The sequence below is a fragment of the Passer montanus genome, unplaced genomic scaffold (genome assembly GCF_014805655.1).
Source record: "Passer montanus isolate IOZ18808 unplaced genomic scaffold, ASM1480565v1 scaffold43, whole genome shotgun sequence".
Classification (NCBI taxonomy): domain Eukaryota; kingdom Metazoa; phylum Chordata; class Aves; order Passeriformes; family Passeridae; genus Passer; species Passer montanus.
This window is the reverse complement of record NW_024369151.1, coordinates 704431-730168: the sequence shown is the minus strand read 5'-3', so window position 1 is coordinate 730168 and position 25738 is coordinate 704431. Positions and strand designations below refer to the sequence as shown.

At 58.9% G+C, this 25738-nt stretch overlaps 3 protein-coding genes across 3 annotated transcripts; 2 read left to right on the top strand and 1 right to left on the bottom strand.

Moving 5' to 3' along the window:
- The first annotated feature begins 1593 nt into the window (after window positions 1-1593).
- Window positions 1594-12016, top strand: LOC120507357 (ectonucleoside triphosphate diphosphohydrolase 8-like). The gene is made up of 10 exons (XM_039719881.1): window positions 1594-3212; window positions 3598-3734; window positions 4580-4697; window positions 5132-5282; window positions 6189-6348; window positions 7177-7410; window positions 8578-8850; window positions 9504-9614; window positions 10412-10549; window positions 10961-12016. Exons 2-10 carry the CDS (start codon window positions 3612-3614, stop codon window positions 11141-11143), a joined length of 1491 nt encoding a protein of 496 aa, XP_039575815.1. The 5' UTR covers window positions 1594-3212; window positions 3598-3611; the 3' UTR covers window positions 11144-12016.
- A 131-nt stretch (window positions 12017-12147) lies between these two features.
- LOC120507530 (ectonucleoside triphosphate diphosphohydrolase 8-like) lies at window positions 12148-16983 on the bottom strand. The gene is made up of 7 exons (XM_039720338.1): window positions 16763-16983; window positions 16106-16250; window positions 15343-15460; window positions 14425-14705; window positions 13962-14072; window positions 13560-13697; window positions 12148-13226 (listed from the first exon to the last, which is right to left on the bottom strand). The coding sequence occupies exons 2-7, from the start codon at window positions 16229-16231 to the stop codon at window positions 13014-13016; spliced, it is 987 nt and encodes a 328-aa protein (XP_039576272.1). The 5' UTR covers window positions 16232-16250; window positions 16763-16983; the 3' UTR covers window positions 12148-13013.
- A 493-nt stretch (window positions 16984-17476) lies between these two features.
- On the top strand, window positions 17477-25669 carry LOC120507529 (ectonucleoside triphosphate diphosphohydrolase 8-like). Its single transcript, XM_039720337.1, has 8 exons — window positions 17477-17920; window positions 20653-20923; window positions 21413-21594; window positions 22116-22346; window positions 22840-23100; window positions 23504-23614; window positions 23769-23903; window positions 25204-25669. Exons 1-8 carry the CDS (start codon window positions 17777-17779, stop codon window positions 25393-25395), a joined length of 1527 nt encoding a protein of 508 aa, XP_039576271.1. The 5' UTR covers window positions 17477-17776; the 3' UTR covers window positions 25396-25669.
- Window positions 25670-25738: the final 69 nt, after the last annotated feature.

Below are 25738 nucleotides of genomic sequence, written 5' to 3'. Positions count from 1 at the left end.
GGGCAAGGGGGCTCCCAAAACACATCTGGGAATGGGTGGCCCAAGGGACCTCCATCCCTCCCTGCAACTTGCCATGGGCAGCACCTGAGGACAAGGAAGCTTCAAATGGCCCAAACTCCACCAGCCCTGCTGGAATCAGAGTGGAAGGGAGGGCTGGAGCTGGTCTCTGCTGGAACAAGTCACAGCAGGACCCAGGGAATGCCTGGAAAAGGAACATGGGGTGAGTGGAGCAGCTCCCCTGGGGACATGGGACATGCTCAGAGCCACCACCTGCACCTCCCATCCTGGGACTGGGGTGACCTCATGGAGCAGAAACTTGAGTTCTGGGAAATGAGACTCCCTTTTTTAACCCTGAGTCAGGGTGCTTTCCTTTCAGAAGGCACCAGGAAGGTGTTGGCAGTGGAGGTGATGTCATTTCACAAACAGCCGTCAGCCTGGCAGTGATGGCTGGGCTAGAGCCCCACCGAGTCCCCACACCAGCCTGGCAACTCCCTGCTGGGTGCCAGAGCCACGGCAAGGGCCACAGGCAAACAAACACATGTCAAAGGCAGGTCAAACAGGGGTGTGTGTGTACTCTAGCCTCGCTTCCCCACAGCAGATTTGTCTGTCAGAAGTCAGAACGAGACACTTGGTCCCTTTCTCCCTTGGGAGTAAATAGCACATTTCACTCTCAGCAGAGCACAGCCCTGAAGCCAAACAGGGCTGGGGCTGATGTGCCCAAGGACCTGAGGGAACCCTGTGAGAGCAGCTGCTCCTGGGGCCAGGCATCCCATGGCCCTTCCAGGTCCTGGCATGTTCAGATACCACAGACCCCTGAGACCCCAAATTTAGAGAGACACCCCTTTGGGTGGGACTGTCTGAAGGAAATTGAGGGCTGATGTAGCACAGAGCCAGGTGTTGCTGGGGCCTTGCTGGGGAGGGTCAGGGGCAGTGAGGGCTGCCCTGCACAGTGTTTCCTTCCCAGCATTGGCCTGTTTGACTCAGCTGAGATAAGGCAGCTGGAACTGTGTCCTTCCACACAGATCCCTGTGATCCTGTGGTTCACAGCCAGAGCCCAGCCAGGGCAGCATCACCTGGCAGAGCTGCACATGGGGCCAGCACGGGCAAGGGGGAACAGCCCCTCAACAAAACCTCTGGGACTGTTTCTTTACTACAAAAAGGGACAGGAAAAGTGAAGTGCAGAGTTGCTCATCCTGTGTTTGGGCTTGGAGCTGGAGGTTTGGTCAGCCCTGGGTGCACACAGCCACTGGCAGTGCCACATGTCCCCGAGGGACCAGGGCTGGTTGGTGCCTCTCTGTCCCAGGCTGGGACGAGCCCCCTGTGCTCAGAACAGCCCTGTGCAGTCAGCAGGGATTTCCAGAGCAGGGCCACTCATCCACCCCTCCCACCGAATCCAGGTGAATCCAAAGGTTGTGTATTGTGTGGAGGTGGGAATGCAGGAAGGGTGGCACCCTCTGGGCTTCAGGAGCCGCCCCAAAGGACACTGCCATGGGAATGTTGAAGTGCCGTGAGCCCACAGACACTGTACTGACACGCCTTCATATCACAAAATGAAAGAGTTTGTGTTTATTTTGTTCTTTCAGGTAAGAGCCAACTATGTTTTTCCAAAAATAAGGTGAGACTTACGGGAAATGCACTACAGATATTTCCCTAAGTGTCAGAGAGGGGATTTATTGGAATGAAGTACCATGAGAAGGTTAAAAATTCACTGCAGTACAAGACAAACAAAAGAACTTATGAAAGACTTGAGAATAACCAATCAAGCAGTACGTGAGAGCCATGACCCGAGACGTGAAGAGCAGGAGGACACTATAAATCAAACTACAAAGCCAAAGAACAACTTTGTGTGCTTCCAGTGCTCATTAGCATTGTAAAATCCCTGCCCACAGGCTGTGATCACCCTTTACTCACATAAGCCTCTTCCCCACAGAGCAGGAGCAGTAAATGAAGTGTGCAGGGTCTCTTTAAATGAGGCAGAGGCTGCAAAACCAATGGCTGCACTAGCTGTGGTTAGCTGGAGGGAAATGCTGATTTCTGTTGCTTCAAATGTGCAAAAACGGGAGAGTGTGTCAGCTTTGATTCACTACCCAGCACCCATCTCTGCCTGGATGTGAAATAAAATCATTATGTCGACTCAGAGCGTGAATCTGCCTCTTGCTCACGGGGTGGAAGATCCCAGATTAGGAGAGCAGGAAGAGGGAGCGGCCGGAGCCGTGAGGAGCCCCTGCTGTCACGGTGACACGGTGACACCGCCAGCGCACACCGCAGCACCTCTGCAGCCCCGGCAAGGTGCTGGGCAGGGCAGGGCAAGGAGAGCTCCCCAGGCAGCCTTTCCCTGGCGGCAGGGCCCCGCTGGGCCGGGCTGAGGCAGCCGGAGCCGGCCAGGCCGCGCGGATCCTGCGCTCTTATCAGGGAGCTGCAGCGCAGGAAGCGGCTCGGCCGCAGGCCCGGGGACAGCAGAGCCCTGCTCCCCTGCCCTTCCGCTCCCAGGAGCTCCCGAGCCCTCCCCAGTCCCTCAGCTCTCCTCGGGGTCTGCAGGGACCCCAGGAGCAGCACAAAGCTGGGTCAAACCCCGGGAAGGGGTGGCCACAGTCGCAGTGGGGCCATGACGGTGCCTTGGCCTCTCCCGAGGCAAAGCACAGCCAGGGCAGCTGAGACCCTGGCAGGGCAATCCTCCCCTCCGATGGGAGCTTCCACCTCCCTGCAGGGACATTTACTGTCAGGTACTAGCACTCTGCTAGACTGCAGGGCAGTGGGTATTGCAAACAGCACTCATCTCTTACAGACCTTGTGGAGAGCTTATAATGGGAGTGTGAAGGCTGGGGAGAGCAATGAGAACACAGATATTTCTGTGACAGCTCAGAGAAGCAGAGGGACAATGGTTAAATGCAGTGATGTGTCTTTCATACGATTCCATTCAAATGAGGAGGAGGAGAAACAAATTGGCTGAAGATAAGGGCAGTGCCAAACTGGGCCATGAATATACACCTGCAAGACAAACAGGAGAACAGATATTCAAGAGTTTCACCAAAGGCTGATGAGCCCTCAGGGAAAATAATGGGGAAAAAATTTTCCAGCAGTATCTGCTTCCAGAGGACATAAAAGGCAAGTCCAAGCTGGGTTTGCTGCACTGGAGGAGCACAGAGGGACCCCGAGGGACCCCCCAGGGCACAGCCTGGAGAGCTGGGGCAGGGCTCCGGGAGTGCAGGCAGGTGAGCTGCCCTTCCCAGCCCATGAAACACACCCTCCCTGCCCTGCTGCAGTGCCTCAGTGAGGGTTCTGCAGCTCCCTGTGCTTTCCTCTGCTCCGTACAGGGCTCCTTTCACTCCTCCCAGACTCAGGTGTGGGAGCTGGGAGATTGTTGCGATCCCATCATGGCTCTGCCAGGCTGCGGGGCAACCAGCCCTTCTTTCCTCCAGCTCCCTGTATTTTATCCTAATACTGCTTTTCCCAGGAAAAGATGTGATTATTCGCCAGGGTTTGTGAGTGGCATGGCCTGAGACAGGGTCATCTTTTGGAGCGGGTCTCCTTGCAGCTCTCACTGACACCGTTGCTCCCAGGTGTGCAGCCACACTTCTCCTGTGTTTGGGTTTTCAGGAGCCTTCCCCATAATGCTGGCCAGGAAGAAATCCTGCACCAGTGCCATCATCGGGGCGCTGGTGGCACTCTCCATCATCGCCCTGGTTCTCAGCCTGGTCAGGGTTGAAGATGTGACGCTGCCACCCACGGTCAAGGTGAGTCCAGAGGAGGTCCCTGAGCACCTGTGGTGAGCCCAGTCACCTTGGGCAGGTGCTCCGAGCCAGCAGCTGGTCCCTGGGGCTGGGAGGGGCAGTGGGGTCAGGACCTGCCTGGCAGTAGCAGGGTGGGTGTTATATCCCCACTTGGAGGTGCAGGCAGAAGAAAGTCAGAGGGGAAGGCTCCTCTGGAACTTATCCCCACTGTGCTGTGCCAGGTTTGGAGATTACCTTGGGGCAGCTGCTCTCTGTGCTCTGCCAGGCACCTCAGTGTGCCCTTTGCTCCTGCCAGCTCCCCCCAGTCCATCCCTACCCTCACACCATGGCACAAACATCGTGCCTCCCGCTGTCGTGCCCTGGGCATGGCATCCCACCCTGCTGGGGAGGGCTGGCAGGGCTTTGGCTGGTGGGGGAAGGCTTTATGGGGCAGAGGCAGGTGGCTGAGTGCTCCTGGACAGGCCCTGCCAACCCTGCCCAGGCTGGGTGCTGCCATGGGCTAGCAGGGAGCACAAGAGATGGGGGAGTTGCTGGCTCCAAGGTGGGGCCACAAAAGACACAAAAGTATGTGACCATGAAAGAAAATAAAACAGCATGAGGAAACAACAGGAAATGTTTGTGTGAGCTGGCATTGCAGCACAGACCTCAGGAGAGGGAATGACAGTCCCTTAGTCACTGTGGGGGGCTGAGCCCACAGCTCTGCTCTGCCACGGCACAGCTGAAGGGTTTTGTGCCTCAGACATGGGTTTGGGGGAATCTTCTGGCCCCACTGCCCTGGCAGGGCCACAATGGGGCCAGGGCCAGGCTGCTGCTCCTCCACCTTGATTCTGTGTTGATTTCCCTTGCAGTATGGGATGGTGTTTGATGCGGGCTCATCCCACACCTCTCTGTTTGTCTACGAGTGGGATTCAGACAAGGAGAACAACACTGGAGTGGTCAGCCAGACCTTGTCCTGTGATGTCCAGGGTCAGTATCCCCTGCCATGGGCTCTGTCCTGCCCTGTTCCAGTGGTGGCTGGGTGACCTGGCTCGACAGCCCTGTCCTCTGGGAGCTGTGGCTGTGGCTGGGGGGTCCCTGAGCCCTCAGCACCATGTGGAGCCCATGCACTGGGGGGACTGGAGCACGTCAATGGTGAATCAGTTTTTGTTCCTCCACCTTGGAGTGCTCCCAGCTGCTGTCCTGGCTGGAGAAGATGTCACCTATAGTGACATTGCTGAAAGCAAGGGAGACACGGGAGAGGAATGGACGTGTGAGTCAGTCAGGTCTCAGGGGACCAGGGGACCCTGGAAAAGCACCTTTGTTGTTAAGAGGTGACAGCCCTCACTGCCCTGTGCCCTCTTGTTCCCACAACCTTGACCCAAGCCATTCCTATCAGTCAGTCCCATCCTGACTCTTTTCAGGGCAAGGCATATCAAGCTACGCCAGCAATCCCCCTGAAGCTGGCAATTCCCTCAGGGAGTGCTTGGATAAAGCCCTGCAGGTTATTCCTGCTGAGAAGCAGAGGGATGTCCCAGCTTATCTTGGAGCAACGGCTGGCATGAGGCTACTGAGGTACTGCTGGGGGCAGGGGGTGGCAGCAGTGACAGAGCTCCCATGCTGCCATGAGCAAACAACTGGGCAGGGAGGAGAGGGGGGAAAGGCAGCTTGGTGGGGACACAGGGAGGGCTGAACTGTCCTGAGCAATGTCTGTTGGGGCATCCCAGGATGTCCCAGTTCTAAGCAAGATATGTTTTTCACAGTTTTTGTTTGCTCTTCATTATTCATTAATAACAAGGGGGTTGGGGTGCCAGCAGATGTGCCACCTGCCCAGGTGGATGGGTGCTGGTGGGGCAGAGGGAGGAGGCAACAAAGTGCTGCAGGTTCTGTCCTCACCTTTCACCAGCCCATGTTAGCTCTCTTCAAATGGCTGCCTTCATTTCATGGCTCTTGGTTTTATGGCTGCAGATAGCTCACGTTATTTCTGTGCCCTGGCAATCAGACCTGGCAAGGAGCTGGGCCATAGCCTGAAGGCTGCTCACTTCAGAGAGCAAGAACAGCCCTGAGACATCTTCCCCCCTGGGAGGGCTGAACCCAGCCTGGAACCTTCCTGAAAACCCTGGAGGTCAGCAACCAGCCCTGTCTTGGGCACAGCCAGGGGTAATGCTCAAACCCAGGTCTTGCAGCACAACCCACTCCAGCCTCCAGCACTCAGGCAGAGAAGGGTGGCCTGGGAAGGCACTGGGTGACTGGAATCAAGCTGCACTGCAGGGGAGGGGTTGCTGTTGCTCCTGGTATGGCAATGCCAAGCCGAGGCAGCTGGGATTCACCTCGGATGAGCAGCTCAGACAAGCCATGTGGCAGGAAACCCTTTCAGACTGCTTGTTGCAAAAACTGGGAGGATGTGGAACTGGGAGAGAACCAGTTTGTGTTTCCTTTGTTGTAGTTGGGTATGTGTCCTGTCCTTTGCATCCTTCCTAGAGAACAGAACAGCTCAGCAACAGAGCAAATCCTGGCTGAGGTTGTTAAAACCATGCAGCAGTACCCTGTGGCTTTCAAAGGGGCTCGGATCCTTACAGGAGAGGAAGAGGGGGCCTATGGCTGGATCACTATCAACTACCTGCTGGACTCCTTCACCAAGGTTGGAGAAGGGTGGAACACCCACTCCTTTGCTAATACATCTTTTCTGATTTTCCTCAAGCTTTCTCAGCACAGGAGAGGTCAGGGTTAGTGGCTTTTGGGAATGATCCAAGGGAAGGAGACATCCTCTGGTTTGCCCACAGTGAGTGAGGAGGGAGAGTTCAGGAATGAGAGTGGCTGCTGAGAGCTCAGGGCAATCTCCACACTGAGTGGACAGAGGGTCTCTCAGGGACTGGGAGGTCAGTGCAGCACAGCTGGGCTCTGTGTCCCTGCCTGGGAAGCTCCATCTCCCTGCAGTGCTGGGAGGCTCCAGCTGAAGGCAGCTCAGACCAAAGCTCTGTTCCAGCCCTGCCACAGCTCAGTGTGGTGCTGGCAGTGTCAGGGTCCTGTGGGGGCTGTTGGAGGATTCTTGGATAGAAATCCTTCCTCCTGCACCAGGACCCCTGCAGCCTCCTTGGCGAGTCCCCGAGCCAGTTGCCACCAGCACTTGGGCCTGGGGGTGGTGACTCAGAGCCAGGTGAGCCCACAGCACCTGGGCTCCTACTGACCACTGAGAGTGTCAGCACCCACTGACCACTGAGAGTGTGAGCACCTACTGACCCCCTGAGAGTGTCAGCACCTACTGACCACTGAGAATGTCAGCACCTACTGACCACCTGAGAGTTCCATCTCTGATCAGTATCCCAGCTGCCTGGGCAGGGAGGGTGGGGGGCTCACATGCAGAGGCCCATTGAATTTAATAACAAAATCTTGTTGTCTTCAATGGGATGAGAATTCTGCTCAGGGCATTCTGTGCTACTCCTCTTCCTCTCCTGGCTCTCGTTGGCAGTACTCTCCCAAAGCGCACACGTGGCTTCATCCGGAGGCAGCCAACATTTTTGGGGCACTGGATCTTGGAGGAGCATCCACCCAAATCACCTTTATGCCCGAAGGTTCGGTACTGAACCAGAATGGAGCCTCTGAGTTCTCCCTGTACGGGTACAGCTACAACATCTACACTCACAGCTACCTCTGCTACGGGCAGGACGAGATGCTGAAGCGGCTGGCGAAGGAATTAATTGTGGTGAGAGGTTGCTGGGACCTTTAGTGTCATGATGCCAACCACACACCTGTTAATGCATAAAGTAAGGACAGGCATGGCTCTTCTGGAGAGGCATCAGCAAAGACCGAGAGCAAGGACAGACTCCTTGGAGCATGGCAGGGCAGATGTGGAGAGGAGCAGGGGTATAGTAGAATCCCAAACTGGTTTGGGTTGGAAGGGACTTTAAAGATCATCCTGGTCTGCCCCCTGCCATGGGCAGGAACACCTTCCACAATCCCAGGCTGCTCCAAGCCCCACCCAGCTTGGCCTTAGACGCTTCCAGGGATAGGAAAAATGTCAAAAGGGGAAGTTTGGGATCTTCTGTCTTCACCTGGGGTGTGCAGAAGTGCAGGACCAGGCTCCTCTCAGAGGTGCAAAGTGCCAGGGCAAGAGGCAAGGGGCACAAGATGGAACATCTGAGTTTCCAAACAGAAAAAGGGGAAAAGTTTTCCCCAATAGGAATGATCAGATTTTGGAGTAAGAGCCAGAAATGCTGTAGTCATCGTCTCTGGAGATCCTCAGAACTTGATGGGTCGAGGCTCTGAGCAGCCTGCTCTAGCTGGTCATACCTTAACAAGAGGGTTGTCACAGGGAACCTCCAGCTCCCCTGAACCTCAGCTACTCTGTGACTTCACAACCTGAGAAACACGAGCTGAAGACCTTTCTCAGGCCATTTTTTGGAAGGTCAGAGGTGAAGAGCATCTTCATGGAGCTGCACCTGGCCCGCAGAGCAGCCTTGGTGAGCCAGAAGGGTTTGCCCTTGCTCCATGGCCAGGAAAGTCCCATATGGTGCCCCTGGATAGAGTTGCAGCTAGAACCAGAGCTAGAGCTGGTTTTAGAGGTTTTAGCTGCTTTTAGTTTTAGCCTCTCTAAAGGGCTTTATATGTCCCCAAAAATGATCCTTCTGGCCAGGGCAGTGACACGCTGGGTCCTTGAAACTGGTCTGCCTCTGTGGGAGAGGGAATGAGATAAAGCAGGGTGATAATTAGTGCTGGGCTCATGCTGGGACAGCCAGCCAGACCAGGACTGAAGGGCAGGAGGGTCTTTCCCTGCAGAGGAGTTGGGAATGCCGGTGCCTGGGCTTTGGGGAGATGCTGGGTGTGCCCACGAGGCTCCGGAGGAGCTGCAGCTGCATTTTGCCGTCCCCAGGAGTCGTCGCCCAGCACACGAGTCCACCACCCCTGCTACCCAGAGGGCTACAAGGAGTCCGTGTCGCTGTCCTCCTTCCGCGCCAGCCCCTGCACGGACGGCAGCGACCCGCGCCTGCCCCTGGGCGACAGCACGGTCACCCTGGAGGGCAGGGGCAGCGCCAGCGCCTGCCTGGCAGCGCTCAGGAAGCTCTTCAACTTCTCGGCGTGTGCCCAGAGCCAGGAGTGCCCCTTTGACGGCGTTTCCCAGCCCCCGCTCCGGGGGCAGTTCATTGTAAGGCAAACCCGTGCTCCCACCTCGGAAAGGCTGTCCTCCCCCGGGGCCGGGCTGTCCCCGCTGCCCCACGGCACTGTCACCTCCCTGCAGGGAACGGGGGCAAGAGGCGCCCCAAGCAGCACTGCCCGAGGGCACGCTGGGCATTGCTGCTGGATGGTTTTCCAGCCAAACCTCCACACGGGACCGTGCTGAGAATCACCGAATCCCAGAGTGGTTTGGGTCGGAAGGGACCTTCGAGCTCAGTTTGAGCCATCCCCTGCCATGGGCAGGGACAGCTCCCACTGTCCCAGGCTGCTCCGAGCCCTGTCCAGCCCGGCCTTGGACACTGCCATGGATTTGTTAATAAAACAGGACTTTTCAATAGGAATTGAGACAGCAGCTTCAGGCAAGGCTCTGGCTGTGCTGGCTGTGTGGCTGTCACCAGCAGGCACCAGCCCCCAGCCCATCATCTGCTGGGACTGGGACAGGGACAGGGACAGGGACAAGTACATGGACAGGGACAGGGACAGGGACAGGGACAGGGACAGCAATGCCCTGGGAGTACCTGGGCTGGGACAGACCCCGTGAAGAAAAACCCCACCTCCCACTTCAGGCAGCTGCCAGGGATGCCCCACTGCGACTCACCAGGGTTTCTGTCTCTCACCTTGCAGGCTTTCTCTGCCTTCTACTATAACTTCAAGTTCCTGAACCTGACGGAGGGGCAGCCACTGGCCGTGGTCAGAGCGGCCATCGAGGGGCTCTGCACAAGGAGCTGGGAGGATGTACGTTCCTCAGGATGGAGGCACAGTGGAACATTCAGAAGCAAAGGGGTCCTGGGGTAGGGGGAGGGAGTGGGGACCCCTCCAGGGCAAGGCTCTTTGGTTCTGAGCCACTCCTGAGCTCTGTGTGGAGCTGGGACTGTCCTGCATCCACTCCCTGCTCATTCACCCTTGGGAAAAGGGCAGCTAGGGCAGGCAAGGGCAGCAAGCAGCTGGGGTTAGAGGTGGGGATGGAGGTGGGGATGGGGATGCCAGGGAGGATGGTGAGAGCAGACCCAGCAATTTTACCAACAAGTAAAATTTTGGAATCATAGAATTCCAGATTGGTTCGGTTGGGAAGGCCCATCTTGTTCCACATCCCTGACATGGGCATGGACACCTTCCACTAGAGCAGGTTGCTCTAAGCCCATCCAGTCTGGCCTTGAGCACTTCCAGGGATGGAGCAGCCACAGTTCCTCTGGGCAACACATGGGGGTGGATAAGCCCAGAAATGTGCCAGCACCGCCATGGGGCAGAGAGCAGGAGCCCATTACTGAAGAGGCTGAGATGGAGAATCTGGGGCAGGAGGGGCTACAATAAGCTACAATACGTGCCTCTGTTTCCATGTGGAGCGTAAATCCTCCCTAAAGGAGCTGCCCTGCAGAGACAGGTCCAAAATCACTGCTCAGCCCAGGAGTCTCTTCCTGGGTGCTAGTGACTGCGGAGCCACTGCTGCTCATGCAGCACATTTCAGGGTGTTGTCTCTGCCCAGAAAGTGCCTGTCAATAACTCCCCTTCACCCCCAAACATTCCCACCCCAGCTGTCTTCCAGCTACCCCAAAGAGAATCCCAAGCGACTGCCAAAATACTGTGCCAACGCCAACTACATCCTCACACTCCTCCTCGATGCCTACAAGTTCAACGAGACCAGCTGGAACAACATCTTCTTCCAGATGAAGGTGGGCATTGCTCCCAGCCCGTGGGGGGGAGCAGAGGTGGTCCTGGGGGAGAACCAGCCCCATGTTGGGGTGCTGGGGGAGAACATGCCAAATGTTGGGGTGCAGGGGAGAGCCAGACCCTGTGTGGGGGTGCTGAAGAGAGCCAGCCCCCACATTGGGGTGCTGAGGGGGAGCCACCCCTGTGCTGGGGTCCTGGGAGGGAGCCAGCCCATGTTTTGGGGTGCTGGGGGGGAGCCAGACCCTGTGTGGGGGTGCTGGGGCTAGCCAGCCCCATGCTGGGGTGCAGTGGTGCAGAGCCCTGCCTCCCCCCGTGCTGGGGCACTGCTATGGGCTGAGCAGGAGTGGGTGGGTGGCCCTGTGCCAGCAGGGGCTCTCCTGCAGGGCTAACCCTGTCCCCTCTCTCTGGGGCAGGCGGGGGGTGCCGATGTGGGCTGGACACTGGGGTACATGCTGAACCTCACCAACATGGTCCCGGCCGAGGCTCCAGCCACGCTGAAGGGCCACAGGTCTTCCCTGTGGGCTGCAGCCATCACCTTCATCATCCTCATCCTCGTCTTGGGGCTCGCTGCCCTGCTCCTGCAGCTGTGGGAGTAGGAGCCTGGCCGTGTTTGGGAGCCCAGCAGGGACAAACTGGGGCTGCAGGGCTGTGCTGGAGTCCCCATGCTCCTGCCTGTGGAACTGAGCCCAGCGCTGGGCCTGTGCTGCTGAGCATAGTCACCTCCAGCTCCAGAGAACTGGGGTCTGCTTTTCCATGGGCCTGGCCCCCAACATGCAGACAGGCACTCTCTGAGGTTTCCAGAGAGACGCAATGGGATCAGCCTGCAGAAGCCTCAGCCAAGCCTGTGTGCCTCCTGTCAGTGCTCTGCGTGTTACAGACGTGGCTCCATCCCACCAGCTGGCCCTGGAGCTCTGGAGGGCCAGCCTGGCCATGGGACAGTGCCCTGGTGCCAGCCTGGTGGGGCATGGTGCAGGCACCTGGGGACAGGGTGCTCCATGGAATGCCAGCTCTGAGCATGGTCACCAAAAGCCAGGTGGGTCCCTGCCAGGTCTGCCAGTCTGAGGGATGCTCTGTGGGACCCCAGCTGGCCCTGTGGAGGGTCTGTGGCTGGGGCTTGGAGAAAGAGATTGTCTTGGAGAAAGAACATTGAGCATCCACAGTCAGAAGTATGGTCCATGGCCTTCCAGAGAGTCCATCTCATCATCTCATCACTGTGTTATGGCATGTCCTGTCATCTCATCTCACATCTCACCACCCATCTCATCCTCTTCCTTTGCACCCGGAATAAAGGGATTGAGGTTCCTCAGTGCCTCCCTGGAGACAGCAATGTCCCACCAGCAGAAGGCCTGGACCCCATGGGTGTCAGGATGAGGCTCCAGCAGGCTGTGAGTCCTGCCCTGCACGTGGCTGAGCTGGGTCCTGCCCATGGCCTCTGCCTTTGGTTCTGCTCGTTTTAGCTGCTCTGTGGATGATTCATGCTGCTGTTTGCGTTCCCACAGTGAGGAGCACACCTTTGGTGTCCCTGTGGAATGCTGGGCACCTCACAGCTCTCATCACCCAAATAAACATTGTAAAAGGCAGCACGTGGGGAAATGCCTGCTACTTTGCTCCCAAATCGTTGTGACTTTATTACTTCTGTCTCCCAAGTAAGGGCTGGTGATGACAGAGACTCAGGGGTGAGGCAATGAATCTATGGGAGGTGTCCCTGCAGACACTGAGGTGTCTGCTGGACCTCAGAGTGGAGCCAACACGGCACAAGGAGAGGCCTTTTCCTTCTCTGAGGAGGTGTCTCAACTCACCCATCATTGGCTGCCAGTAGGACTCCCAAAAATGTACAGGAGTTGCCCCTGCCATGACCCAGCAGTGTTGCCAAGTCACCCTGTGTTGGAAAGGGAGGATGAGCTGTCTGCCAGGCATGGGGCATGGGGTGCAGCTGGACTGGAGAGGAACCTCATGCAGGAGAGGAGGGAGCTGTGCCATCCCCCCCACAGGGCTACCCAGTCCTAGCAGAGCCCTGTCTACCAGGCCAGCACCCCAAACATCCCCAAAGCCATGGACCCTGGCCATGGGGGCTGGCACTGGCCATGGGATGGGGCAGGACGTGTGTGTCCCACCCAGGGCTTCTGCTGTGGGCTGTAACCAGCCCTGTGACAGTCCCACTGCTGCCAGACCCGCTCAGTCCCCATCTCCAGCCCCCCCACAGCACGCTGGTCCCCAGGCCCCAGGGCTGAGCCCCTGGCCTGCATGGCCAAGCCCTCCCTCCTGGAGTGCAGGGAAAGGAGAGCCAGAGCACACAGCTATGGGGAGGGTGTTTTACAGCTGTGCCGGTTCCAGCTCACCAGGCCAGGACTCAGGGCCCCCCAGGACAAGTCCGTGGCCCCTGGGCACACAGGGGTGGTTCTTGGGAAGCAGCTCCTTGCAGAGGTGTGGCAGCAGGACTCGTGGCAGCCTCTGGAGGCAGCGCTGTTACAGCTGCTCATAGGCCATAGAGGAGTTTCTGTGGCAGCACGTGGCTGTGAGCAGGCAGAAGGTGAGGATGAGCATGATGGCCAGCAGAACTGTGGCTGCTATCCAGATGCTTCTCGGGAGCTCTGTGACTGCTGTGGGAGGCTCCGAGGGGATCATGTTGGTGAGATTGAGCATGTAGCCCAGAGTCCAGCCCACATCTACGTTAGCAACCTGTGCAGACAGACAGGGAAGAGGCATGAGAAAGGCTGCAAAGTACCAGGCAAACTGGAGAAGAGCCTGCACCCCCAGGTCCTGCTCCACAACCACCATTTCTGTGCCCACCTTGGGCTGCAGAGGATCCAGCAGCGACATGAACGGGGGAGAGCACAAAGGGCCAGGGCAGATGTGACAACAGCTGTGTGAGCTCAGCTCAGGAGCTGCCCTGGGTATGGGCAGCGGGGCTGTGCTGCCCTGGTATCCCCCCTCCCCAGCAGCAGCAGGGTGGGCACGAGGCGTTTCATGGCACAAAGTGTGGAAGCTGGGGGCTGCTGGACACTCTCCTACCTGCCGGATGAAGTGGATGCTAGGCCACGTTGTGACATTGAATTTGTAGCCTTGCAGAAGGAGGGTGAGGGTGTAGGAGCTGGCTGTGCAGGCATCACGGAGCTGGGTCCTGCTTGCTGTGGGGAACAACTCCTGCACCTGCAGAGGCGGGAGAACAGGGGGAGGCTGGGCACAGAGCAGTGCTGGATGTGCCCACACTGGGAAACAGCCCCTCAGTGCAGCTGGGAGCAAAGACTGGAAGAGCAAAGAGACCCTGGGGGGCTGCAGGCCCATCTCTCTCCAGGTGCAGAGACCTTTGTGCTCCTCCTGGCTCTCTGCAGCTGAGCACAGCAGAGGATGGACTGTGGATGAGCCTTCAGGCTTCCCAGTGCACATGAAATGCTCTCCTGGACAGAATCTCACCTGTGTCCAGCTGCTGTTGCATATCTGTGTGATGGTGGCATTGACCAAGCTCAGGGACTGCCCTCCTGTCAGGTTCAGAAAGTGTAGGCTGTGATAAAACCCCGAGAAGGCCTGTGGGTGAGACCAAAGATGACAGGTTAGTGAAGCACTCAGGCCACTGATGCCCCCCAACCCTATGCAGAGGTCCCTGTAAGGGGGACCATCACTGCAGGTGCTGGCACTGACCCTGGGGGAGGGAGCTTGGGAATGCTGTCCACATGGACAGGGAATAGAATGATGCTGGGAGAGCAGAGCACTGGCTCAGCCTGGCACACAGGTCAGCACCCTCGGTGTCTCCATGTGTCAGGCACAATTCAGCTCCCAGGGCTGGCACTACTCAGACATACACCTAGAGCAGTGTTCCCGGGGTTCTGCCCCCAACCCCCCTAGTCCCTGCCCCAGGCAGGGGACGGAGGCTGCTTACGAAGAACTGTCCCCGCACGGGGGGCCCGGCAGCTCCCCCGTGGCCCGTGTGCCCCGCTGCCAGCCCCGGCCCCGGCGCGGCGCAGGAGCGCCGGGAAGGGCGGCAGGCGCCGGCCTGGCCGTGCCGGTACCTCAGCAGCCGCATGCCGGCCGTGGCCCCCAGGTACGTGGGGGTCTCTCGCTGCTGCTCGGCCGGGACGATCTTCATGGCCCTGTCCAGGCAAGGCTTCAGGCTGGCGCCAGCCCCCGCGGGGTCGTCTGCGTAGCTGGAGATGCCGGGGCCTGCCACAGGGAACCGGTGATGGAGAGAGCCCAGCGCCACCCTGCAGGGATGGCACAGCAGGGGACGTGTCCCCCCATTCCCCAGGGAGCTCTACTGGCCTGCTCAGACACAGCCAGGTGTCCCAGCCATAGCCCCAGCCTTGCTCGCTCTGGAGCTGCACAGATACTGAAATGCAAACTGCTGCCCCAGGAGCTGTCAGGCCCCACCTGAGTGGAGACTGGGGATTGCTCCGGGACTTGTGCTGAGCTTTGGGGAGGCCCTGTGGGCACACAAAGCTGCACATAACAAAAGAAGGTTTGAACAGATGTGGTAAGAGCCAAGGGACCTCTAACAGGGGAGACGGAGCAAAGGGCACATCCAGGATCCCAAGCTGTGAGGTGATGCACGTCTGGACAGGACTGGCTGCAAGATCTGAGCTAAGTGGGGGCCCAATTCCTCCCCCACCTCTGCACCTCCCAATGACTGTAGGGCTGCCTCAGATGCAGACAACCCCGACCCTTTCCTGTGATTCCTCACAGGACAATCTCCCTTCTGCCCAGAGCAGGCTGAAAGACTTGGATCAGTGACGGTGCTGTGAGAGGTTGGGACAGTGACCCAGGAGGCTGGGAGAGAGGGAGGGCAGATCCTGGCACTCACCGGACACAGAGCAGGCCTCCACCTGGGACACAATGCCAGTGTCATTCTCCTTGTCCGCGGGCCACCGGTAGATGTAGAGGGACGTGTGTGTGGAGCCAGCGTCAAACACCAGACCGTACTGGGGGACAGGGGACACGGGGTCACAGCTGGCTCGGGGCTGCACCAAGTGCCACAGGGGTTTCTGAGAGCTTCTGCTCCTGCTTCCCCCGTACAACCGTGAGCAGCAGAGGTCTGCACATCACCCTCCCTTCAGCAGCCCTGCTCCACCTCTAACAGCCCCGGGTTTGCCACTCAGCAAGCCACAGCTCAGGAAGGACGCGCAGGTCAGCGGGGTGAGCCGCAGGGCAGGGAGGCACCGGGGCATGGCCCCAAGGGCTCAGCCTGCTCCCAGGCCTTTAGCAAATCGCACAAAACCTGACATTTTCTAGCAGAACAGCAGCAGAAAGTAGTAGGGAAGAGAGGTGTGAACCCAACAGACGACCTGGATGTTTGAGAACAGGGAAGAGAGTGACTGTGGGGGCAGATGGAGCAGCTGCGGAGAGGAGGCTGCACTTCTCTCTCCCATCCTTACCAAGCAGCCAGGACCGTGGGTTGGGGAAGGCTGATCTGCCCAGTGCCACCTTGATGAGGTTAAGTTCTGAAAAGCTGGGCTGGTTATGGGGAAACTCGCAAGCTGGGAGGAAGGCAGGTCTGATGGAAGTATTCCAGGCTGAAAGGGGCTGGTGGCATTCCCAGGCTCCCCCAGGTCTCACTGGACACCTACTTTGATTCTGGTAGGAAGGACAGCATCCTTTGCCGGGGTCAGGACCAGGACGAAGACGACCACCGTCAGCAGTCCCAGCACGGCCGCCGAGCACCAGCCCACCGGCCTGAGCAGGCGCGGCGACATCGATGGGCTCTGGGGAGGTCTGTGGGAAGGGATGGACTGGGGAGGGGTCACTGGGGAGGGATGGTCTTTGGAAGTTTGCACAGAGGCGTGGTCTCTAGGAGGAGGGTCTGCAGAGAGGGACTGTGGGCAGGGGCGGCTTTTGGGCGGAGGGTGTGTGGGGAGGGAGGGTCTTTAGGAGGAGGGTTTGGGGGAAGGGATGGTCTTTGGGAGGCGGGTCTGTGGAGCGGGATGGTGTTTGGGAGGAGGATGTGAGTGAGGGGTAGTCTTTGGGAGGATCTACGGGGGGTCTTTGGGAATGTCTGCGAAGAGGAAGGGACTTTGCCAGAGGAGCCCCAAGCCGCCTGCCTCTGCCCCGAGCCTCCAGCCCCTCCGGGGATCCCCTTCTCCTTGTAGTTCATGGTCCCCCCCACCCCCAAGTGACCCCTGGGACACGAGCTGGGCGAGTGGGGAGACCATGAACTTGTCGGGCCCCGAGCGCCGGGAAGGGGCAGGGGCGAAGCTGCCGCCTGCCGCGGCCCGACCGTCCCGTACCTGTGCCCGGAGCCCTCTCCGTCCCTCCGTGGGGCGGCGATCGGGGCACAGCCCGTTCCCCGCCGGCCCCGGGCCCGCGCCGCCCCGGCGGAGCAGAGCGAAGCGAAAGCGAAGCTGAGCCGCTCTCGGACGTCCGGGTCCGGCCCCGGCCGGGGCGGGCTCTGGGCGCTGCCGCGGGCGGAAAGAGCGGGGAGCTCGGGGCTGCGGCTGCCCGCTCCGGACACGCGGCCGCCCCGCCTGCTCCCCGCCTGCTCCCTGGCTGTACCCTGGCTGTTCCCTGCCTGCTCCCTGCCTGTTGCTGCGGCTGCCCGCTCCGGACACGCGGCCCCCCCGCCTGCTCCCTGGCTGTACCCTGGCTGTTCCCTGCCTGCTCCCTGCCTGTTCCCTCCCTGCCTGTCCCCCTGCCTGCTCCCTCCCCGCACTCTGCTTCCCCGCTGCCTGCATCTCTGCCCGTACCGTACCCGCTCGCTGCCCGCTCCCTGCCCGCACTGTCCCAAAGCCACGGCACTCTGGCCGTGGGCAGGTGCTGGCCACGGGGACCGACAGGACCCTGGCAATGGGGGTGGCTCCCTAACCGTGGGGACAGTTCGGTGCCTGCCTGTGCGGATGGATCCCATGTGGATGGCTGTGGGGATGGATCCCATGTGGATGGCTGTGGGGACAGCTCTTCACCTGCCAGGTCCTTCCTGTTTCTGTCCCGAGCCCCGCTGCAGCCTGGCTCGGCCTGCAGCAGGACGTGGGGGTCCCGCAGAGCCGGGTGACAGCAGGGTGGCAGCAGGGTGACAGGGCAGGCTCGGCCCCTCACGGCGTTTGTGCCACAGGTCTGGCAGAGTGTCTGAGGCTGCGGAGCTCAGCTGCTGCCCCCGGCGCCGGGAGCTCGCAGGCTCGGGGGCAGGGGCTGCCTGGGATCTATCTGTCCCCTCGCTGATCTCCGCGGGCAGCGCAGCCCCCCCGCGCCCGGGCTGAGCGCGCCAGGCTGTGCCGCTCCTTCAGCAGCGAAGTGGTTAATGCCGGATGCTCTTTCCACCCCGGCTGTCCAGCCCCAGCCCCGCTGCCTCCCGGACAAGCGCTCTCCTGGGCAGGTTGCTGGTCCGGGGCCAAGGGGAGGGCCACGCCGGCGAGGCAGCCTTTGTCCCAGGAGCGGGCTCCCGGCTCCAGGTACGCGCTGAGTCCGGGGCGAGCGCGGCGCTGCCGGAGCCAAGGGGTGAGCGGCGGGGGGAGCCGGGCCCGGGGCTGCTGCCCCTCCGTGGAGCTGGGCTGGGAGCGGGCCCCGGGCAGCAGCGGCGGCGGTGCTGGGGGAAACACGCTCCGTGGGCCGGTGGGGGAGGACGAGAGGGCCGGGGCGGCCGCTCGCCGCACGAGGCTCCCAGGTGCGGGGGGCAGAGGGGCACGGAGGGCACAGGGACCGGGCATGGAGGGCACTGCCAAGCCCCAGCGCTGGTGGGAGGTGGGGTGCAGGGAACTGCTCTGCCTGGCAAGGATGCTCCTGGCATCCACAGTCACCCTCTTAGAACCTTCAGAGCCCTTTTGGCTTTCAAATCCCAAATGTGCCCAGTGGGAATTCAGCCCCCCATTGTCCTGAGCAACGGGCAGTTTAGATCCAGCAGTGGCTCTGAGCCTTTTGCCCCAGTTTTTGAGGCTCTGCTCCCTGTGCACAAGGGATGCTGCGAGTGGGGGATGTCCCACAGGTGTTTGTCAAGCCCTTTGTCATGGCCAGCCCTACACAAACAACTGCAGCCCTGCTCCAGCTGCTGGGCACAGCTGGAAACTTTCCACACCTGGAAATGGGCAGGCACCGTGCAGCGTCGTGCCTCCTCTGCAGCTCTGGAGGCATCAGCACCACTCCTGTCCTGCTGCTCCTGATCCCACATGGGTGGTAGCATGTACTGGAGCTAGCCAGCCCCAGGATGCCACAGAAAGTCCAGCCAGATCGATCAGCTTCTCACCCTGTTTCCCACCCTCTGGACTCCCTTTCTGTGCCCTGTTCTCCTGACTGGGAGAGCTGGCTCTGTGCTGCCTTTGGGTGTTGCCCCCTGTCCAGTCAAAACAGGAATTAGTCCCTAGCAGAGCAGGAGGAGCCCATTTCCCACCCTCTCCTGCAAGCAGCACAGTGCAATTTGTCACCAATTCTGTCCTTCCATTTCACAGTGCCTGGGACAGAATTTCCAGGATGTAGGCTGGGCTGCAGACTTTTCCCATTGCTTTGTTTGTTACCTGGAGCAGATGAATCACATCCCAACGGCACAGTTGTAACTGGGCAAACCCCAGCAGGGCTGGTAGGACTGCAGATATGACAACTGGGGACATAATTAAGTGGTTATCTTGGTGGTACTGGGTTAATGATTTGAGTCTGAGATCACTTTGAATCGATAACCACTTTAATATCTCAAAGAGGTCCTTAATGATTCCCTGTTTCTATGAAAGGGACTTATCAGTTGATTCTATACAATCTCTTCACAGCCATTGAAGAGGGAAGGCTCCTGGCTATAGGACAAGGTCTGATAAGGGATTTTGATAGCCCCATGTCCCATGACGTGGGCCCAAAGAACAGCTGCTGTTCATTGTTGTGCATCTCATGCTATGCAGGAGATTGGTCACCCTTGTTCATTGCCAGAGATGCTGACTCCAAAACGGGAATCAGCATCTCCTTTGACCTTGCCAAAGGTCTTTCCACTGACCTGGGAAAAGGGCAGGGGAATTTCTCAGGGATTTTATGCACTCACAGGAGAACTGTGTAGCCAAGTGACAGCTCCAGGTTCCACCCAAAGCACTGGTGGGGTTAAACTACACCTCTGGTGCCCAGGGCTCTTGGGCCATCCACAGTTTTTAGCTGGAGTGTGAAGCGAGGTCAGCCTCAGCAGGATGCAGCAGGCTCCTATGTGGCTCAAGGCAGCAGGCAGGGCAGTGCAGGAGGAGGAGGGAGAGCTGTGCATTTGAAAAAGCACATCTGGACCAGCTGTGAGGTGCTGAGCACATGGATGTCTCAGCTGGCCTGTGCAGAGGCTGTCACAGGGAACCAGACTCTTTGCTTTGCTGCAGTTTCTTAGGAGTGTCTGAGGGCTGTTTCTGCTGGGAGCTGAGCTCTCGATGCACAAGTGGGAAGTGCTCCAGTCCCCAAGGGCAATCGCTGTGGGCATTCCAGCCTGGCTGTGTGCCCAGATAAGCAGGAGCTTCCTGCCTCTGCCTTCCTGCCTGCCTGCCCTTGGGGCTGCAGGAGAGCTGTGGGGATCACAGCAGGCATGGACACTGTCCCTGTGCAGCTCTTACCTGCTGTGGCATCAGCAAGAGCTGGATCAGGCACGAGACACAGCTGGAGATGCTGTTTCCCTGCCTGGGGCGGAGAGGAACCTCTCAGGGACAATCTGGGCCTGCTGGGCAACAGATGTGACCTGGTCCCAAGTGTTGTGGGATGGGTTTTGAGGTGGCAGCACGTGGGTACTGGAGGGATGTGGCTCTGTGCCCCGGGGGGATGGTCACACTGATACCCTGCCAGGCCACGATCCTGCTTCCAGCTTGGAACTCCAGCTAGCCACAGCTGGGCTTCCCCCAGTGATGCTGCTGTGAAGGAACATGCTGACTTGCCAGACAGGGAACAGCTTGAGCAGGGCTGGGGTCCAGGCACAGAGGGACCTGAGGGGCTGCAGGTGAGAAGGCAGGGCTGAAAATGCTGTACTGAAAATCCTCCAAGGAAGGAATGCTCAGAATGGCAGAATGTCCCAGCCCTGAGGCTGCCAACAACTCTACTGGGATGGGTCCAGAGGAGCTCGTGGATATTATCCTCTTCCATGCTAAGAGCAGCTATGCACCAGAGGATGGCTTCATTGTCAGGAAGGGGAAAGTCCCATACCCATCCATGATGTGTGAGCTGGGGGCTGGGGCTGTCCTTGCAGGTTGGAGGAGGAATGGGCTCCAAAGCCAAGGCCATTGCCAGTCTCCTGGCAGCCACCTGTGTCTGCAGCGTCATCGCCCTCATTCTGAGCGTTGTGGATGTGAAGGATGTGTTTCTGCCCCCCAGCACCAAGGTAGGGTCCTTGGGAGGAGCACAGCTCTCACTGGGCTGCTGGCTACCGTTAGGTGTTGGGTTTTGCCTGGGTTTCAGGCAGGCTGTGCTGTTTGTCACCAACATGGGGACAACAGCCTGCACAGACAGGAGCAGGTCTGGCTGAATTTGGTCACTGTGCCTGGCCCCACAGCACATGCAACTTTTTCTTCCCAAAGCACTGCCAGGTCCAGGGGCTTGGGATGGATCCTTGTCCCCAGCACCGCTGGTAACTGGGGAGCTGCCGGCCGGGCCGCGGCCATGGGCACAGCAGCCGTGCCCGCGGTGCCACGGGGTGTCCGGGAGAGCCGCTGGCCGTGCCCGGGGACGCGCCCGGCCCTCGGCAGCGCCAGCCTGGCAGCAGCCGCAGAGGGGCTGAGCCCCCTGTGCCAGGGCGGCGTGAACTTCCCCAGGGCTCCAGCACAGCCTGCAGGCAGCGTTTTTAGGGAGATTCCCGAGGCCCCGGGCGAGGGATGTGGGGGTTGCAGGAGCCACCTGCAGGCAGGGAAGAGCCGGAGAGATGTCTGGGAGCAGCTCCTTGGCAGGGCACGGCAGCCTCTCAGTGGCAGCTCGGCTGCCAGAGCTGCCAGCCAGGGCCGGCAGCACCTGAGGTGTTTGTGCCTTTGCTGGCAGGGAGGAGAACAGCAGCAAGGCCGAGCAGGTCTTGGCCCAGGTGTCCGAGGCCATTGGGGAGTACCCCGTGGATTTCCGCGGAGCCCGGATCCTGACGGGCAGCGAGGAGGGCTCCTTTGGCTGGATCACTGTCAACTACCTGCTGGAGACCCTGGTCAAGGTGCAGCTGGGGAGAGGGCAGGGGAGGGGCAGAGGGGAGAACGTCCCTGTCTGAGCTACAGCCAGCTTTCCTTGTTTGCAGAGGAGGGAGGAATGGAGCTTTGGGGCACTGGTCACCCGGCCCAAGGTCCCCTGTGGTCGTGGGCTGCAGATTCCACCCCATGAATGCGATTAACAGGATCTTTGTGTCCAGCTCAGCCTGGCCCTGGGCTCTCGTGTGCTGACACACGGGTGGATTTTGGGCTCCCAGGGATAGGGCAGTGGAATCAGCCTCCGGGAGACGGAGTTCCTTTTTCCCTGCTCCAAGTGCCTGGATCCCAGCAGATGTGCAGCAGCCAAGAGGCGGCACCTCAGTGCTCCCTGGAAGTGTCTGTGGGTTGAGGAGGATGTGGGCAGGCAGGGGTAAAACAGGGAGCCAGGAGCACGTGGAAGGTGCCCCTGGGAGCCCAAATTCCTTGCAGGAAGGGAGCGAGAGTGGGAGTGGCTGCAGTTCAGGCTAACCCTTGCTGTGTGTTGGGCCAGTTCTCGTTTGCAGAGAAGTGGGAACATCCCCAGGACACCGAGGTGCTGGGAGCTCTGGACCTTGGCGGTGCCTCGACGCAGATCACCTTCCAGCCCGGGGTCCCCGTGGAGGACAGGAACACGTCCGTGTTCTTCCGGCTCTACGGCACCAACTACTCCCTGTACAGCCACAGCTACCTGTGCTACGGGCAGAGCCAGGCCCTGAAGATGCTGCTGGCAGCTCTGCACCAGGTGCCACGGGGCACGGGGGCTGCTCAGCCATCTCCCAGTGCCGTGGCACATCTCCCCCTGCCATGCTGGGTGTGCCTGTGGGCAAAGAGTTGGGAATTGGCAGAGGCTTGGGTTTTATCTAGGGAAGCAAAAACTTGCCTCGTTTGGGTGGAAGGTGGCGGTGGTTGCCAGCCAGGACTGCCTTGTCCCCACATCTTGACATGCAGTGGCATTTTTCTGTAATTTCTGATGCCAGGTGTATGTGTAGTTTTTCTGCTGTCACCATGCTCTTGGCCTTGCTCCATTTCTGCCCAGAGAGGTTTCCCAGCACAGTCCCTGCACAAGTGCCCAGGGCCAGAGGCAGAGCCCAGTGCTGTGGGAGCCAGGGCTGCTCAGGGAGCTCACAGGTGGGGTACACGCAGTCCTCCTGGGGTGTAGTGCTGCTTTTTGGGATGGGCTGTGGGAAGGGTGTCAGTGGCATTGCAGCCCCATTAACGGCTCCATCTCTCTCCAGGCCAGCTCGAGTGCTCAGATCCTTCACCCCTGCTACCCCCGGGGGTACCAGGAGAACATCACCGTGGCAGAGCTGTACGACAGCCCCTGTGTGCGTGCGCCGAGCTCAGCCAGGCCTGGCCATGTCCTCACGGTGACGGGCACAGGGGACCCAGCCGCGTGTGGCACGGCCGTCCGGAGACTCTTCAACTTCAGCTGCGGGGCACGGGGCCCGTGCGGGTTCAATGGGGTCTATCAGCCCCCCGTGCGGGGACAGTTCTTCGTAAGCAGCCTCCGTCCCCTGCCTGGGGCAGGGTGAAGGCAGAGACTGGGGGTCTCCTCTGCCACTGATTATGGAACAGGGTGGGGAGAGAGGGTTCCTCAGAGCTGGTTCTATCTGCAAACCTTCTGTGCTCAGAGCGGCTTCTCCCTCCTGCCATGTCCCAGCATTCCCTGAGGGAAACGGAAAGATCTTATCTGAGGGAGCCTGCCCGAGCTAGCTTAGAGTGCCAGAGCAGCCCCAGGGTTGTGAGCCAGCTCTGAGACTTTCTGGTAGACCATCAAGGGGGTGTCAGATGCAGAACCCTGGGAATTACTTAGGACTCTCCCCAGGCAAGAGGGGCCCCTGGGTTTTTTCTCGGGTGAGGAAGGAATTGTGTTTTTCACCATGTTCCCTTGCTCCCCAGGCCTTTGCTGGGTTCTACTACACCTTCAGCTTCCTGAACCTGACCCGCCAGCAGTCTCTGAGTGAAGTCAACACCACAGTCCTGTCCTTCTGCAGAAGGAACTGGACAGAGGTGAGAGCCCTGTGAAGGGCAGCCAGGAGTCTTGTGCTTATCCTGTCCCAAATCTCTGCCCTTGGAACACAAGCCCTGCTGTTCCCTGCACTAGGGAGGGTTTCTGAGCCTCTCTTTCATTCCCTGTTGCACTCTGTCTCCAATGGCCTCACAGCTGGTGCAGAGCTTCCCGAATGATTTGAAGTACCTGCACACCTACTGCTCTGTGGCCTTTTACATCATGACGCTGCTGCTCGATGGCTACAAGTTCAACGAGCACACCTGGAGCAACATCCACTTTAGCAGGCAGGTAAACACGTGTGGGCAGCAGGAAAAGATGGGTTTGTTCAGGAGCAGCATCTCTGGAGTCCTCTGTCGTTGCAGTTCATTTTGGGGGGCACCCTGGGGAGTCCCCAGAGGGCCCCCTGAGCTGTGTGTGTTCGCTGGTAGCAGCAGGCAGGCAAGGAGACTCCACACGGCTTCTGAGGGGGCTGATTAGATCAGGGTTTATTGGGGGTCCCACCCCCGGGAGCAGCATGGTTACTGAGGGAGAAGGGGGGAAGGGGGAGGGAGGGGGAGAGGGAGGGAGAGCCTAGGGGAGAGGAGGGCCAAGAGGGTATCTTTTCCCTCACACATCTTAAGAGAGAGACTCAAAGTGGGCATGGAATAACACTTAGGCCAATGGGATTACAGATACATGATAGTTCAGGGCAGGACCATAGGCTTGGAATAAACCGTACATTTTGGAGGAGTGAGACTGAGCATACCATTTAACTAAAATGCAACACCACATTCTGTGTCAGAGATGTGTCCCTGTTTCATGGCTGCTCCCCAGGGATCCCAGGAGAGCTTTGCTCTCTCTTAGCCAACCCCAAACCTCTGACCCAGCTCATTTCCCTGCTGTGAATATGACTGATTTTAGGGGGTTGGAGAAAACCAGAGCAGGATTTGGCCACTTTGGTCTCTGATGTTATCAGAAAGGTGATGGTGGCTCCATGACCACTTTGAACCAGAGTATGGCCTGACCAGAATATTTCCAGGATGAGAGGAGACAGCCTCAGGTTGTGCCAGGGGAAGCTTAGTTAGGTACTAGCAATGGTTTTTTTAATGGAAATTAAAATGAAAATGGTCAGGCTTTGGAACAGGATGCTCAGGGCACTGGTGGAGTCACCATCACAGGAAGTGTTCAAACAACATGTGGATGTGGCATTTGAGGACACAGCTTAGTGATGAACATGGTGGTGGTGCTGGCCTGATGGCTGGACTTGATGACCTGAAAGGTGTTTCTGACCTTACTGATTCTACAGCCAAATTGGAAGGACTGTGGGGATGAAGGAAAACCCAGATCCAAAATCACGTGCAGGTCACAGAGGCACACCTGGATCAGAGCAGTCATCCATGTTCAGCTGTCCCTTAGCCCTGGGGGAGAGGGGACAGGAAAGCTCTTTGTGCAACTGCTGCTGGCAATATCAGGTTCACCACAGCCTGGTCCCCATGTGAAACAGCAGCTGAGACAGCTCACGGGAGAGGTGCCCCTCACACCAAGCCACCAAGCTGCTGGTGCCTGGGGGAGGTGCTTTTGGGTGATGCCCTGTGCTGTCTCCCCCCAGGCAGCAAACACAGACATCGGGTGGACACTGGGCTTCATGCTGAACTTGACCAACATGATCCCTGCTGAGGCTCTGCAGCATGTCAAGGGCCACCAGCCCGGCCTGTGGGCAGGGGCCGTCTCCTTCCTTGTACTGGCCATCGTGGCAGGCCTGGTGGCTGTTTTCCTACACTGTTTCTGGAAAACAAAGTAGCTCCCAGCCTCCTGACTAGAGGCATGCTAGGCATCCTGCCTACTAAACCAGGCAGGGAAGTGGTGCAGAAGAGGTGGAAAATGGAGAAGAATGAAGGCATTAGACCCATCTCCATTGCTCAGGAGATCTGACTGGGTCATCTCTGTGAATGTAGAAGATGACTTGATCTCTCTCCAAGAGGACAACTCCTTTAATCTGACTGCCAAAAGCTCATTGAGACTTGTTGGCGGGATGAAGCAAAAAAAAATCAACCTAGAAATAAAATCAGTTTTGTTTTTCAAATATGAATGTCCCTGCTCAGCCTAGCAGTCTCCTTGGCATTCCCAGTCCTGACTCTTCCAAC